Source organism: Haliaeetus albicilla, chromosome 16 (genome assembly GCF_947461875.1).
Source record: "Haliaeetus albicilla chromosome 16, bHalAlb1.1, whole genome shotgun sequence".
In the NCBI taxonomy this organism is placed as follows: domain Eukaryota; kingdom Metazoa; phylum Chordata; class Aves; order Accipitriformes; family Accipitridae; genus Haliaeetus; species Haliaeetus albicilla.
The window spans coordinates 22,294,497-22,308,728 of record NC_091498.1 but is presented as its reverse complement, the minus strand read 5'-3'; the positions used below and the strand labels follow the sequence as shown (position 1 = coordinate 22,308,728).

The 14,232-nt window shown below is 36.8% G+C and overlaps 1 protein-coding gene across 1 annotated transcript in view; it reads right to left on the bottom strand.

The window, feature by feature from the left end:
* Positions 1-3,275: 3,275 nt before the first annotated feature.
* PARVA (parvin alpha) overlaps positions 3,276-14,232 on the bottom strand; it is a 69,719-nt gene continuing 58,762 nt past the window's right edge. Inside the window, exons 11-13 of the mRNA XM_069803905.1 lie at positions 12,643-12,744; positions 11,778-11,850; positions 3,276-8,337 (exon numbers count right to left, since the gene is read on the bottom strand). Of these exons, the coding sequence (XP_069660006.1) occupies positions 8,261-8,337; positions 11,778-11,850; positions 12,643-12,744 (252 nt within the window). The 3' untranslated portion in view covers positions 3,276-8,260. The remainder of the gene's footprint in view (positions 8,338-11,777; positions 11,851-12,642; positions 12,745-14,232) is intronic.

Here is a 14,232-nt window from a genome sequence, read left to right as displayed (position 1 = left end):
ACCTAACAAACCCATGCACTTACTTGCCTCAGTGGCCTGATGCTGAGCACCTATACCTCTAACAGAGAAAGTGTGGTAATCTTTTAAGCTAGCAGCCTTTGTAACTCCTCTGGTCCCTTTTCCCCAGGGAATGGCATTCCACACAAGCCTCACTGGTAACTTCCTAGTTCCTTGTTTTACACCACAACTTAAAGGCACAGATAGGGTACAGAAAGGGGAACTTGGTTCCTAATCCATACCTATCATTATCATTTGTGTAAAGCTAGAGAAGTTCACTTACAGTTTTCCTCCTCCCACATTCCTGCAAGACTATGAACGGTTCAAGACAAGGACTGTATCATAGCGTGCATTCATGGAACTGCTAGTGCAACAAACCCTGTAGGCATGGATATAAACCAAACAGCAAATAAGCATACCTGAGTTATATCTGCCTAAAACTTAGTGCCAAGGTTGAAAGCAGACAACAGCATTCTGCTACTCTGCAGTGGATTTAGTTATCTGATCTCCAAGGGCCTCACAAGAGAAGACATAAATTATCCTGGTTTTTCAACCCTCATGCAGGTGAAACTCTTAATGAATACAAGAGTGGACAAGAAGCATGTATCTTTTATGAGCTAATTTACAAAGCGGCTATAAGAGATCCTTTGAGGAAAGCAGGTCTTAAAAGTTATGGTTTTGTGGGTGTAATTATATAGGATTGTGCTAGGATGTAAAGACAATACAACACAGGCCTCAGTGTAAATGTGACTGAGGCTTCCCACGGTGATACGAATATTTATCCATTTCTAGGTAAAACAGACTCAAAAAAACCACAAGGACTTTTCTCACATATTTAAAGTTAATTCAGTATTTTTGTGAATTGAGGCTATAGTCCTCAGCACTTTGCAAGTTTCACAAGTTTCAGACTGTGCACGGGAATATAAGTACTCCCCCCTTACCCAAGTATTGTGTGTGCTCCCCCCAGTTACATTTAAGAAAAAAAGAAAAAAAAAAGTTCTGATCACCGCAATTTCCCCCCACCCCCCTGCATGTAATTTAATAGCCCTCATCTGTTCATCTAATATAACAGTTATAAATTTGGCATGTGATCCAATGGACTAATCATTCAGAGACATGACCACAGTCAGCACTGTTCATTCCTCCCAGCATCAAAAGCCCTGAGCAGTGGATGGTGCTGATTAGTCACAGCTGAAGACTTCAGAGCCTCAACATGCTAGTTTAGTATTAATTTTCACCTAACTGAACAGTGCAAACATCCAGGAGAGGGAGGAATAGTTAAAGCATGTTTTCGGGCTTATTCCCAATAGAATTAAACTGAGCCAAGTAGGAAACAGTCTGTGCAGTCTGCCACAACATGGAGATGTCAGAAGGGAAGCCGAAGATGCTCTTCCTGTTTTCCCTCCCCAGCCCATATGAGGAAGATGGCCCCAGGCAGATTTTCTGCTCTTCGCACAGAATATAGGCACCAAGGTTGCAATCCTGGAAAATCTGTCTGAGCACCACCTCCCCCTGAAGCCATCTAAATTTCACCTTTGATTTTCAGTTGAAAAATCCCTAGCATTTTATGCCTGCACATGCTCGAAGCTGACCCAGTCTCAATGGGACTGAGTAATTCTAGTTTTAATCTGGCTGGGATCCAAAAATGAGATGTAGCACTCAATCCAGTACTTGTGATCAGAGAAAGCCCAAGAAACCTCAAGCAGCTTTACAGACAGAATGCAATTGTGTCTGCCATTTTCCTAAAACACAGCTTGTAGATGTGGTCCTCCCCTTCCCATGTGAGCTCACCTAATAGCTAGAGAACAGGTAGGAAGCAGGGGCTGAAACTATTATTTCCTTTGCCTGAGGAAATGCAAATCTAACTCAGGCTGCAGGCTGTGTGGGGTAGGAATACCTTCTCTTGGGGCTGTTTTGACAACAGAGTCCTGGAAGAGAGGAGTGAGTGACTAAAGCTCAGCAGGAACTTTGCATTGAAACAGGTGATGTTAGTCCTAGTTCCTCTTCAGAATGTGTTTTGGTATTTTAGCACCCTTTGATTGACTAAAATACAGAAGCAGGCCTTACAGGAGGCCCAGAAGACAGGTTCTTCCCCCAAATCCTCTTCCACCTTTTCAACAACCTAACCACCAGTTATGCTCCCTCTTCTGCTCTCTTTCTCTCTCGGTCAGTTAATGTGGAATTACTTTATACACAGAGTTGTAACGTCAGCTTATTAGTCAACAGTGCCTCTCCAACAACACTAAAAAAAGCGTATCACCTTAAATTCATACTGCAGGTTACGGCACTCTTCTAAGAAGGAGGAGGAGAAATGACTCCCACAGGTGCAGAAGGGCATTAAACCCAGATTTTTTACTTTCTGGTTGAATAGCGATGAAGAAATTGAGGTAGCCAGACTGTGACCTTTTTGTTGTACTGCAATGTTTGAAGAAGAGCAAGTCTACATGCTCTTCAGGACAAAATCCATAAAATTCAGGACAAAAGCCGTAAGTGCATATGGTGGGGCTTAAGACCGTGGATTCTAAGCAGACAGAGATACCTCTTTCCAGCCCCGAGTAATAGGCTGGGATTGAAGAATAGCATTAAAACTCACCCTGTCCTTAGTGTTCCCTGTTGATTAGGCAGCTCTGCTTGGTGGTGGTTTCAGCTTTACAAACAGCCCTAAAGATCAAACACCTGCTTCTGGATTCATTCCAGTAATTCAGTGGCTAAAATTTCGATCTGTAGCACTTTAGATGCCTATATTTTTGATTGGTTCCAAGTTCTGCACTGAAGCTCCTGCATTAAAGGGTCACAACAAAAACAAGTTTATAAAAAAATAGATCTCAAAATCTTCCTAAATGCAGTTATTTTCTGAAATGGACAGTTTAATTTCGATCATTTTAACATTTCACTAACATTTTGTTAAATTTCAAATTAACAAAATTACTCTGCAAATTGCATTATACCCAGCTGCAATGTCACCACTGAAGTGTTCAGCACAGTAATATTAAAGCAAAGGTATACTTTCCTATTTTGAGTCAATTACAGCATTTTCCTGACCTGCTGCTGTTAATCATTTCAAGCATACGTTTACATGGCTGTTTTTGCCAACCCACTTTCAGCTGTCACCAGCCCCCACAGAAAATAATAATAAAAACCTAGTACACCCACAAAGACGTAACTGAAAATGGGTTAGATGCACAGAGAGGTCTGGAGGCTCTGAGAACATAAACCATACAGCCTTCCTAATTTTTTGTCATACCTCTCATACTATGACCCAACAACAATATACAGTGTTGATTTTCAGGTGCAAATTTTATTGTGGATCATAACAAAGGTTTCAGAAAAAGCACAGAAAAAAAATCAGCAATAGAGTGTCTGTTACTTACAGAGTACATAAAATACATTCTGTGAAAGCTACTAACTCTGCAGTTGAAGGGAATGCACTTTAATTTAAACTAACCACTATTTTCAGATACACGTTAAGAAGAAAATTTTGCAAATGTTCTTTTTTCTCAATTAGTTTGATATTGAAATTGAGAACCAAATATTTCAATGACCCTAACATTGCTGCAGAGTGTGTAGTATTAAACTGTTAGACAGAAAAGAAAATCTCATTATTGCAAAAAGAAATAGTCACACAGAAAATATTGTGAAAATACATAAAATTAGCCCTAGTAATGTTAAATGACTCAAAACCTCTTTGGAAAATCTGTGGATGCTGAGGTATGCATAATTTTGGAATTTTGGTGCTGTTATCTCCATTTTCATGTAATACATGAAAACAAAATATCTTATTAAACTAATTATAATTTTCTACAAAGGATTTCTTCAGCCTTTAATTGTACTTTAACTGTAAAGAGAAAACCCACACTAATTCTTATAGTAAAATGACAAAAGTCTATTAGGTAACAGTGTAGAAAATCTTGCAAGAGGTCTTCAAGGCACTGTTGTCTCTTTGGGTGCTTGGCACACACACAGCCCATTCATGAAGGCTGTTTTGATAGGAAGGCAAGAATAACAAAAACTAGACCTAAAGCTAGTATCTAGTGTATTAATTATCATATATGCCCTTCTCTAATGAACTAAAACTCATTACCTTTAAAAGTCATTTTGCTTTACAACACTGGCTTGCAGTAAGGTGCCTGCTAAATTAATCTGAAACATGAATTTTAAAACACACTTTAAGAAAATAAGAACAAAAGTCAACCAAGTAGCATTTATCTCAATCAATATAGTCTGCCTGAATGTAACCATTCCCAAGTACTGTAACCCTCTGCAACACAGAAAGGACCAAATGCTCTGTTGATTTAATGCCACCAGTTTACATGGAGATATGCCAATCAGCAACTTGGTCCACAGTCAGTCGAAGTAGATTAGGACCTTATCCAGCACTTGCTGGTCCACTTGAATTCCTGAACTATGGAGCTGCAAGGGCTGCTGCCCCCCTGTAACCGGAAGATACCTACTGACTAAGAAATGCAAAGAACTAGATATTCTGCAGTCAGGTCATTTAATAAGAAACTTGGTGCATCTGTACTCCATTAGAAATATAGAGCAATCCAATTCTGGACTTTATGTGTGTGTCTCAAGTAAAATTATGCAAAGATTCCTTCATACCTTTTTTCCAGGGCCTGTTCTTTATGGCAACTAAATGCCAGTCAGCTGGGAAAGAAATCTGAAAGGAGTTGACCTTATGATATTAGGATCTTAGTTAATTATTTTGACAACAGCTTTTTGACATACTATTAAGAATCTGTAGTTCCTTTTTGAAAAAATAAGTTTTGTGTAGTTGACAGAGCGTGCCAGGATCCATCAATAGGGAAAGGATGCCCATCTCCAACCACAAAATAAATCTGGATACCACATTGCTGGATGCAATGGGTGGATTAGAATTCAGAGAAGCACAGAAAACTCTGTTCTTTTGGCAGTTTCGTAGTGCCTCAGCAGTGGAAATGTTTACTGTTTGTTTGTTACTCAAGGCAGGCTGGTAATCTGCCAGTTTTCGGTGGACTCAGCTACCTGTGGCCCTTCATGTGACAAAGCACAACAGACAAGCACATTGGTCTGGTGGATGAGATCCAAATACTACCATGAGATTTTAAGGCAGTGGCTTGGATTCATACTACCTGGCTTTAGAAACCTAGCCAAAGTGCTGAGATAGCAGCCTTGAGATCAGAGGCTCCCTCTGGGACCAGCAGAGAAACTGGCCTCTCCAGGTGACCGTTCATATCTTAATGGGCTAAATCCACTGATTTGGATCTATTTAATCATTTAAAGTAATTATAAATAAAACCAGGATTGACCTAAAACTTAAACAACTTCTATCTTAATAGAAACAGGAAAATTATGCATTCAGCTGTGCATCAGTATACACCGCTGTGTATCAAGAATAAAAGCATTGTAGGTGTCAGCAGAATTTGGCCCAGCTAACTTAACATATCACTTCCCTGAAGGAACATGCTGGCCTACACTGATTGCTGAACACCAAACTGTCTACAGTAGTATTCTATATTTCTATAATATTCTGTATTAAAGCAATAAATATTAGATATAATCTGTATATTAGATTTCATATTTATCTGATAGCTATTTAAATCTACACTGTCAAAAATATAAGCAGTGACCCACTCCTACATGGCAGCATATACTATTTGTGTGAATGTGTTAAAACTATCACATGGGTCTATATTTACATAGGACACTCTTGTTTACATAGCAGATTTTAATTTACATAAATTCTTACCACAGGATAGGTTATTGTGTAAAGGTTGGATATTGTTTAAATGTTTCTATGGTTCTGCATAACTGCATTTCAGCATGAGGATTTCATCATCCTGTCTCAGTTTTATGTTTTTTAAGGATGGAAAATGGAGTCTGACAGACTTCAAAATCTCCAATAATGTTATACCAATATAGCACAGGAATACTTATTTTCAAGTCCAGGCAAAAACCAGTTTCACTGTTCCTAACCTTTTTCCTTTACTATATAAATCTCCTCTTTAAAGAAAGTGTGCTCCTGAAAACAAGGGTAATCAAAATGTTTTGGCATTGTTGAGATGTAAAAGAGTGTTTCAGCCGAGTATGACCTGCAGAAAAACCATCATACATTTTTTAATTAACTATTACAATTACTAAAATCTAGCTGTGCAAATGAAAAACTTACATGTTAAACATTAAAATAAGCTGAAATTGCTGCTGGTATATACATTAGAAGTTCTGTCTCAGTTTGCTCAAAAAATGCTTGGTTAATTTCTATCGTTTAGCTTCTCAGATATTAAAGACACAATGAAAATATATTCATTTTCACCAAGGTCAAAATGTCCAGTTATTTCCCTCTATAAAAGGCAAATAATGGTTAATGTTTGTACCTCTAATTTCAGAAACTCAGTTAAAAATATAGAGGCAACAAAATATTTTAATAAAGATATTTAGAATGCTTATAACAATCAGATAACAATTTCTGAGTTCAGAGAACATCCAGGTATTGTCCTTTGAATTAATTAATGACTTTCCTTTGCAAAAGTTGGTATCTACTTCTCAGAAGAGTAATTTCTGTAGCACCCCAGCAGAAGTCTGTATCATCCCGTTATTAAACATCAGTTAGTGTTCATCAAAGACAGAACATAATTGCTTGTCTTCCCTTTATGCTAATGTTGCACTGGAAAGCTCTACATTAAAAAAAAAAAGCCCTGGAAAATTGAAAAATATGTAATGCTTTATATTAAGTAGCATACAGCTGTTATTGACTATTCTTGCCAGCACTGCATTTCTTCAGATTAACAGACTCAAGAGCTGACAAACTGCTTTCCCTTTTACCTATACTAGTTCTGCCATAATTGGATGACTATTAACAAGTCTCCTTCCTGCACTAAGCAGTCCAAAGATTTCTAAATAGCCCAGTAATTTCTGCCTGAGGATTTTTTCCTTTACTGTGTAACCCAGGATCCCAAGAATCTGTGGTTGCTTTGGAACACTTTGTTTAGAAAGGTATCTAATACTAACATCAAGGCTTCTAGCAAATGATTAATTTACTCTTCAACTTATGCCAGTGCAGTTTTTGATGATTCAGGCAGTCTCTTTCAGCTTCTTTATGGAAACATAACTGGTGCCTGATATCAGTCTAAGGGAAGAATCAATTCCCATTTCTCTTTTGTGTGTTTGTTAAAGCTAAAACCAAACAGATAACAGCTTATACTTGGTGATGATTAGATAAAAATTATTCTTTATAGCCATGTAAAATGACCAAAGAACCTTACACTGTAACTGAGTCTTTGCAGATGGGAGTAGTTTTGACCAAATTTTGTATCTGAAATGCTACAGGAATGTTTCTGGAAAATGAATCTTATTTTTTTGTGTTGGACATTATGCAGCAAAATACATTCACCATAAAATCAACCAAAGGGACAAATTCTAAATCTTATTTAGCAATAAATCTAAACTTGCAAGCTAGTAATCCTGTGTTTAAACTACTAAAAGAGAAACAAGCCATTCTTTTACTTTCTAATACTACGTAATAATACAAATATTATAGGGAAACTGTATTATACAGGTGTGTTTTCCTGAAATGTGTACTTTGCAAAAAAGATCTCTTCCTTGGACAAAACCAAGTGACAAGCTGCACAGTGTGCTTATGCGGAATGCTTAATAACATATATTTAAAGCAGAGTATCACATTATAATAAGTCTGAAGGAAAAAGTAGCCACTTCAGTTTGTACCCATAAAATTCAAGCCTAATAGCACTGGAAATATAGATTAATCAGGTTAAGTGCTTGAGAAGTCTCTTCTTTTTAGCTGTGTGTGAACAAGAGTATTTAACTGTTTCTCCCTGTGCACATTTCTCATAATTAGAATGCAACCGTCTTATCATGGATAGAAAATATTCTTCCCCTCCCCAGATTAGAAAAGATATATGTAAAAAATATTAAAATAGATACTCAGTGCAGAATCTTCCTATGATGGGCTTCAAAGGCTGATTTGAATTAAAGTTACTAAATCTTTTTTTCATTGTTGCTTCACCTACTGTGTGAAGACAGTTACTATTAAGACATTAATTCTTCCAGAATATACCCAAATACCTTCCTCCAAACCTTATTTCTTCATAAGTTATATTACTTTTAAATCTACTATGAAAATAGTAGTGCAAGAATAATCAGTTAAAAATTCTTCAGATAGATGGTTTAGTTCCTTTTAGGATAAAGATGCAGAGGAATACTGATGAAAAATATGCTAGTTATGATGCTTTCTTGTTAACACTCCTTTACAACCCAAATCAATTCTTCACTCCACGTTCCTGTATTTGGTAAACAAATTGTACAGTACTCTCAGTGTAGACTTCAAGTCACAATTTACAATATCTAGAAAAAAGACAAGGGAAAAAACAATTAGTAACTTCATTAGCTCAAAACATTTTTCAGAAAAAGTGTCTACTCTCTACTTCTTTTCCTTGCTTAAATCCATATCCATGAACATTACAATCACAAGGATAGTAAGAAAGAGTAGAAATATAAATAAAGCAGTTTTTAAACTGGCAAGCCAAAAAATCAGTATTTCAACCACTTCAGTTAGGGATACAAATGGCTAATGGTGCTGATGTAGAAATGCAACCAAGGTTTAGATGCCCATGAGACAAATTGTGCCTAGGATTATGTAAATTTATATGACTGAATCTTCAGTCAGTTGTGGCTGAAAAGTAATGATTTTGAAAAAATCGTCAGGCAGGAACCAATGGAGCTCTTCCCTTATGTAACAATTACAGGACTTGGCCCATTTTGTGCTGCAACATCCTTTATTAGGCCTAATTTCAGCAAGATAGCTAGAGGCAAGTTTAAATTTTCTAAAGGATCTAAAGAAGCTAGATATACAAGTGCCCCTTGAAGACACTTATGAAAATGCTTTGGGTTAGCTGATGTACATGGCTGAATCAGTCCTTAGAAACTCAGTGTCTAAAGTAAAGGATTTGTATGAAACAAAAAGCTAATGAATACCTTCTGTTTTGAAGAGAAGTTCTTGAGAAAGTCAATATTATTTCACAAGAAATCTATAAAACAAACTGACAAGTACTACTGCAGCAGTCTATGCTAGTGCTTCAAGGAATATTCAATCTCAAATAGTGACTTAGAATTGCCCTCAGAAAGAATAGAATAGAATTAGAATTGTCCTATCTCTTTCTGTTGACTGTATAGTAACTCAATCTCCTAACTTTGATTCTTGCAATTGGCCATGAAGGTGTAAAGCAGATGGTGTGCCTACTCCCATTATCTTCAAAACCTCCAAGTAAGGCTAGTAAATTGTGTATGTAATCATCAGATAGTTTTGCCATTATATTTATCTACACTGATGTTTTATCATAGATTGTGAAGGGGTTATACTTCGAAGAAGGAATCCAATCAAACCAAGGCCTGGTATCCCAACATATGCAAACTTTGAAGGGCTAAAGACATTAGCTACATGGCAAACTGACATCCACGGACCAAGGGTGGAAACACTGAAACCTAGATTTTATGCTGAGCTTACGCATGGTCATGAAACCACGGCCACAGTTTTGTGGCTCTTAATAAATAAGATCAAAAATGCTTGGTATAAAATGAAGAGAAAATGCCAAAAGCTACAGCAAGGGCACATTGCTCCCAGAATATCATGTTATATTCTGCAATGATGTTTGCATCTAACTCGGGAAGTTTCCTCCTTCAGGCCAGCAGCAAGCTGCACAACACCTTCCTTTCCTAATACAGAACTTCAAATTAATAAAGAGATAACTTTGACAGGTCTTTGCAAAGTTACCAGAAGACTCCACCACCACAACAGAATTCCACAGAAAGGTCCAAACTAAAAAGAAGCACACTCCCAGAGAAAGAGGAGTTATTTCCATTGCTACATGTGTTTGACCAACATGTATAACATTTTACCAGTCGCAATTTTCGAAAAGAGAAACTCAAGTTTGGCTTTGATGTACACATCTCAAGAAGTAATCTGAAAAAGCTCAAACTGCAAATGAATTCGTTATAGACTCAGTAGATTAATGTTCCGGCCATTTTTAAAGTAAAAGGTCACGGAAAGCTTTTTAATACCTTTTCAATTATATTGCAAATAACCCAAATAAACTGTTGACCTCATAAAAATCATTGGTTTTCATATTCATTTACTTAACTGCATTCTTTTTTCTACTAAATATGTTTTTCATATTCTAAAGCAGTTTTCAGCATATTTTTTCCTCAAGAACCTCGAAGAAACAGTGTAGGAATTTAAGGAGTATTTAGTATACACATTTAGGATAAGATCCTTTTCAATACTCTTTTGCTCACTGGAAATTTTAAGTACGGGCATTGTGCCCAATGTAACAACACATAAAACAGATGTGTTTTTCCATTCACATTGGGCAGGAAGTTTCATATTAAGCATTTCAATAATTGCCCAAGAAATGTCTTATATATGCTGAAATATCCTTATGGCTTGATTTATACTGGAAAAATTAGCTGTCCCCTAGAGCAATAAATACCTGAAAAATTAAATGCCATAAGATTTTAAATCTCCATGGGGAGTAAGGGATCACAGATACTCTCTGTTTGACTTGGATCCCTAGATTTCACTGTTTCCCCCTTTTCTCTGACTCTTTCAAGCACAAAAGTTTGTGATAAAGTCACCACTAGTTTTGTTAAGGATGATTGTGGATAAGAGTTCAAGCAATCAAAAGAAGTGAAAAAATACGCTAGGTAGGTCCAGATTAAATGCGTAGGTGGCGTAGGCTCAATCCTGAGACATATTTTTTTGTGTGTCTGCATATGTCTGCTGCTGTTATGATCTGGAAGTTGGGAAAGATGGAAAATAAGCAGAATGGAGCAGAACTTGACTCAGTGATGTGTGCCTGCATCTCCAGAGAGTCCTTACTATTAGAAGCAAAACTCTGAGCATTAGCTTATATCAACTCCTCAGCGAATGACAATTTGATATTGCAGCAGGAAAAGACTGTGCGCACCACAGAATGTGAATCTGCAATGGGTCTTGAACACGCATATATATTGATTATTATGGTAGGCAACCAGCAGAAGCCCAGCTACTGCCCCTGTTGGGAAGAGTGGAGCAGAAGCTGCACATCCAGCTCCTGCGTGGTAAGAAGTGATAACTTCTCATGGGAGGAACTACAAGAGCACCCTGTACCATGGTGAATCAAGGGCTCTGTATCCAGCCCACTAAACTGGATTTAAACCCTGTATTTATATGAGCAAAAAGGAGTGGAATCCTGGTCCTGCTAAAGTCAGCAGCAAAACCTTCATCTTCCCTGAAAACACATTTTACTTTCAGTCTCCAGCTCTAAATCTAATTTAAATATGCATGATTAGGTCCTGCATTCAAAGGCGGTTATGTGAACATTTGAAATTCTTCTTCCACAACATCTACCTCTTTTGTGAAAATCTTGTAAATTACACTGGAATACTTGAGGTTTAGTATGAAGATGTGGGATGGGGCAAAATGGAGCAATTGGAGCAATTCATATCTGACAGCGACACCATTCACAATTGTATTCTTTTTCTTTCAGTGAATATCTGAGTATTACTGCATATGTTTGGTCACACAAATCTTGCCCTGGCCATTCGAGAATGGAAGCCTTGCAACATTTGCAGGAGTGTATCTATCAGCCATTTAAAATACAGAGTTACCTGAGCACTTCAAAATGTATCTTGCCTTTCACTCTTGGATTAATGTTTTAACCTTCATTTACCTATACCATAATCCTAGGAGATAAGATCTGGATCCAATGCAAATTTTTAAGGAGATACGAAAAAAGTAGAATAGATACCTTCTGGTCTTGGCTTTGGTTTTTCCAATCCACCATCTTGCATTAGCTCAAACGCAAAGGATACATTGAGGACCTAGTAATATAATAAAGGTAGTCATTATTGTGAACTATATACAGTATAGTATAAATGGTCAAAACAAGATGTATTTAAAGCTGCAGACCCAGATGTTCAGAAAGAAAAAATAGCTGGGGCTCCATGTATCAATCTAGTCCATGGAATCCAGACAATCCATTGTTTTATTTTTTCTGGGTGGTGATGGTAGTTTCAGAAATATAAAAGTAATTGAAAAATAACATGTGAACTAATATTACCCACAGAAAAATTACTTACAAGTAAGAATAGCCCACCTCCCGCAAGTTTAAAAATTGGAACATGATGGCCCATGAAGTGCTCTTGTCTTTAATAGACAGCTGAATTGCCTGGATAGCAACAGATACCAAGGTAATGGTTGGTCTTAAATGATAAATCATAAGTATATGCCTTTATGCTTCCAAAAAACTTGAAACATTTCAAATGTTAAATTCTTGGATTTTAGACACAAAACCCCAGTTCTGTCATCAATTCATGTGTATAATTCTTTATACACTTAATGAACAGTAAGTCTGGTTCAATGACAGCATCACACAATGGCTGCCAAAATCAGTTAATACTTGCTAACCACCCCATCATTAATACAATTTTCCTTTTTATTCTGGATAAGCATTAACACTGAGATCTTAAAATGCTTGGAAATGGTTAACAGTACAGTCCTCTCTTGATTTCAGCTACTTACATCAAACTTACGTGGAAAAGTTTGTGTCATCTTTGTACTACTAGACACATTTATGTTTATTTGTTTTTAACAGAAAAATGAAATCTAATTACCTTTTGTTCAAAACTATCAGGAGTCAAGAAAAAGCTGTGTAGAGGAACAAAATAGCCTTCCAGGAGACCCATTAGCAGGACTAAGTACACACCATCTGCAAACTGTAAAAAAGACATTTCTCAGTACATTTTTCTGAAGAATAACTCATTGCTTTGCTTAATGAACAAGATATATATATATATATTGTCTAATGTGGAACTGTCAACAAACTGCTAATATAAATATTTTAAATTGCAACTAAAAGATCTCATCTCACTTTTTTGATTCCTTCTATTTAGTTATTACATTCTGTTACGTCTCCTCCAAAACTGACCTAATGCTAAAATATACATGCAGAATAAAGTTCCTGGAAAGAGAGGTGGTCAGTGGCTTTGATCTATGCCTTTTGTTTCTATTCTACTAGAATCAGAACAGCCACCTTTCAAGCTCTCGTTACCTGAGCAGAGAAAAGCAGAATGAAGGTGCAATCTTATGACTACACTGAAATTCAGTATATTGGAGGAAATAAAGGAACAAAGAATCATCTTCATCCATGTTCTGCAAGTCTGTGTCAATCTAATTTTAAGTATGTATTTACATATGTAATTACAGATGGAAGATATCTAATTGATATACGTTCATTTCTATCTAAAAAAAAATAGCAACATCCATAGGATTTTGTTAAAGGCCTCTCATTCTTACCTCTGTGGCATCAGGTCTATCAGTGCAGAGATATCCTCACAATCAAAGTGAGTTATCTGAAGCAACCCATCACCTTCCTGAGGTAGATAATTTTCTTTCAACTGATAGAAATACAGTCTCTCATCTCAGGGAACACTGTTTCAGATAAATGCTTAAGGGGTTTCTAGGTACATTTGAATAACACATTTTTTCCAAAAGTAAACAATGCAATAAACTGGCATAGGGAACACCTTTCTGAAAGCCCTTACACATTATTTCCATCTAAATCTTAATTTTACCTTTGAAAAATCTCTATCAGATTGACAGCTATTTAAATAAACCAGAGATTCTTAATAACATGAATGAAGAATAAAATAAAGCCTGTCCTGAAGACACCTCGGTTTCTTTGATAGTGCAGATACCATCCTTCCTGCCTGACCTTGTAATTTTCTTACGATAACTGCTGCAATTGTTCACATGGAGAGGTATTAATACAGCAGGATTAAGCTTTTCTTTTAGCTTCTTTTCAGCCAATTTAGCAGCTGAGAACAAGAAGACCATGTACCACATTATTTCTGTGGTGCAATCAAGCCTGCAGTCCAACTGTACAGCTGCCTATACACTTGAGTAGATTTACTTTCAAGAACGTATCTCACTGAATAGAGTCATTGTAATCCCATGGGATTGCATGCTTGTGTAGAGGTAGGCAGGAAACAACTGTTCAGCTTGACGTTGGATCAAATCAAGCGGACAGAGTTCTTTCCTGACCAAAACAAGCACAGGTTCTGCTTACAGCACTTGGCAGTGCCCAAGAGGTAGCATCTGTTAATTGATTTTTTTGCTAACAGAAGTACAAAACTGTTTTTAGAGAAATTTAGCTGCCCTCATGATTTCTTTGCTTAATTGGTGAGGGTCTTCTTCACACAAAC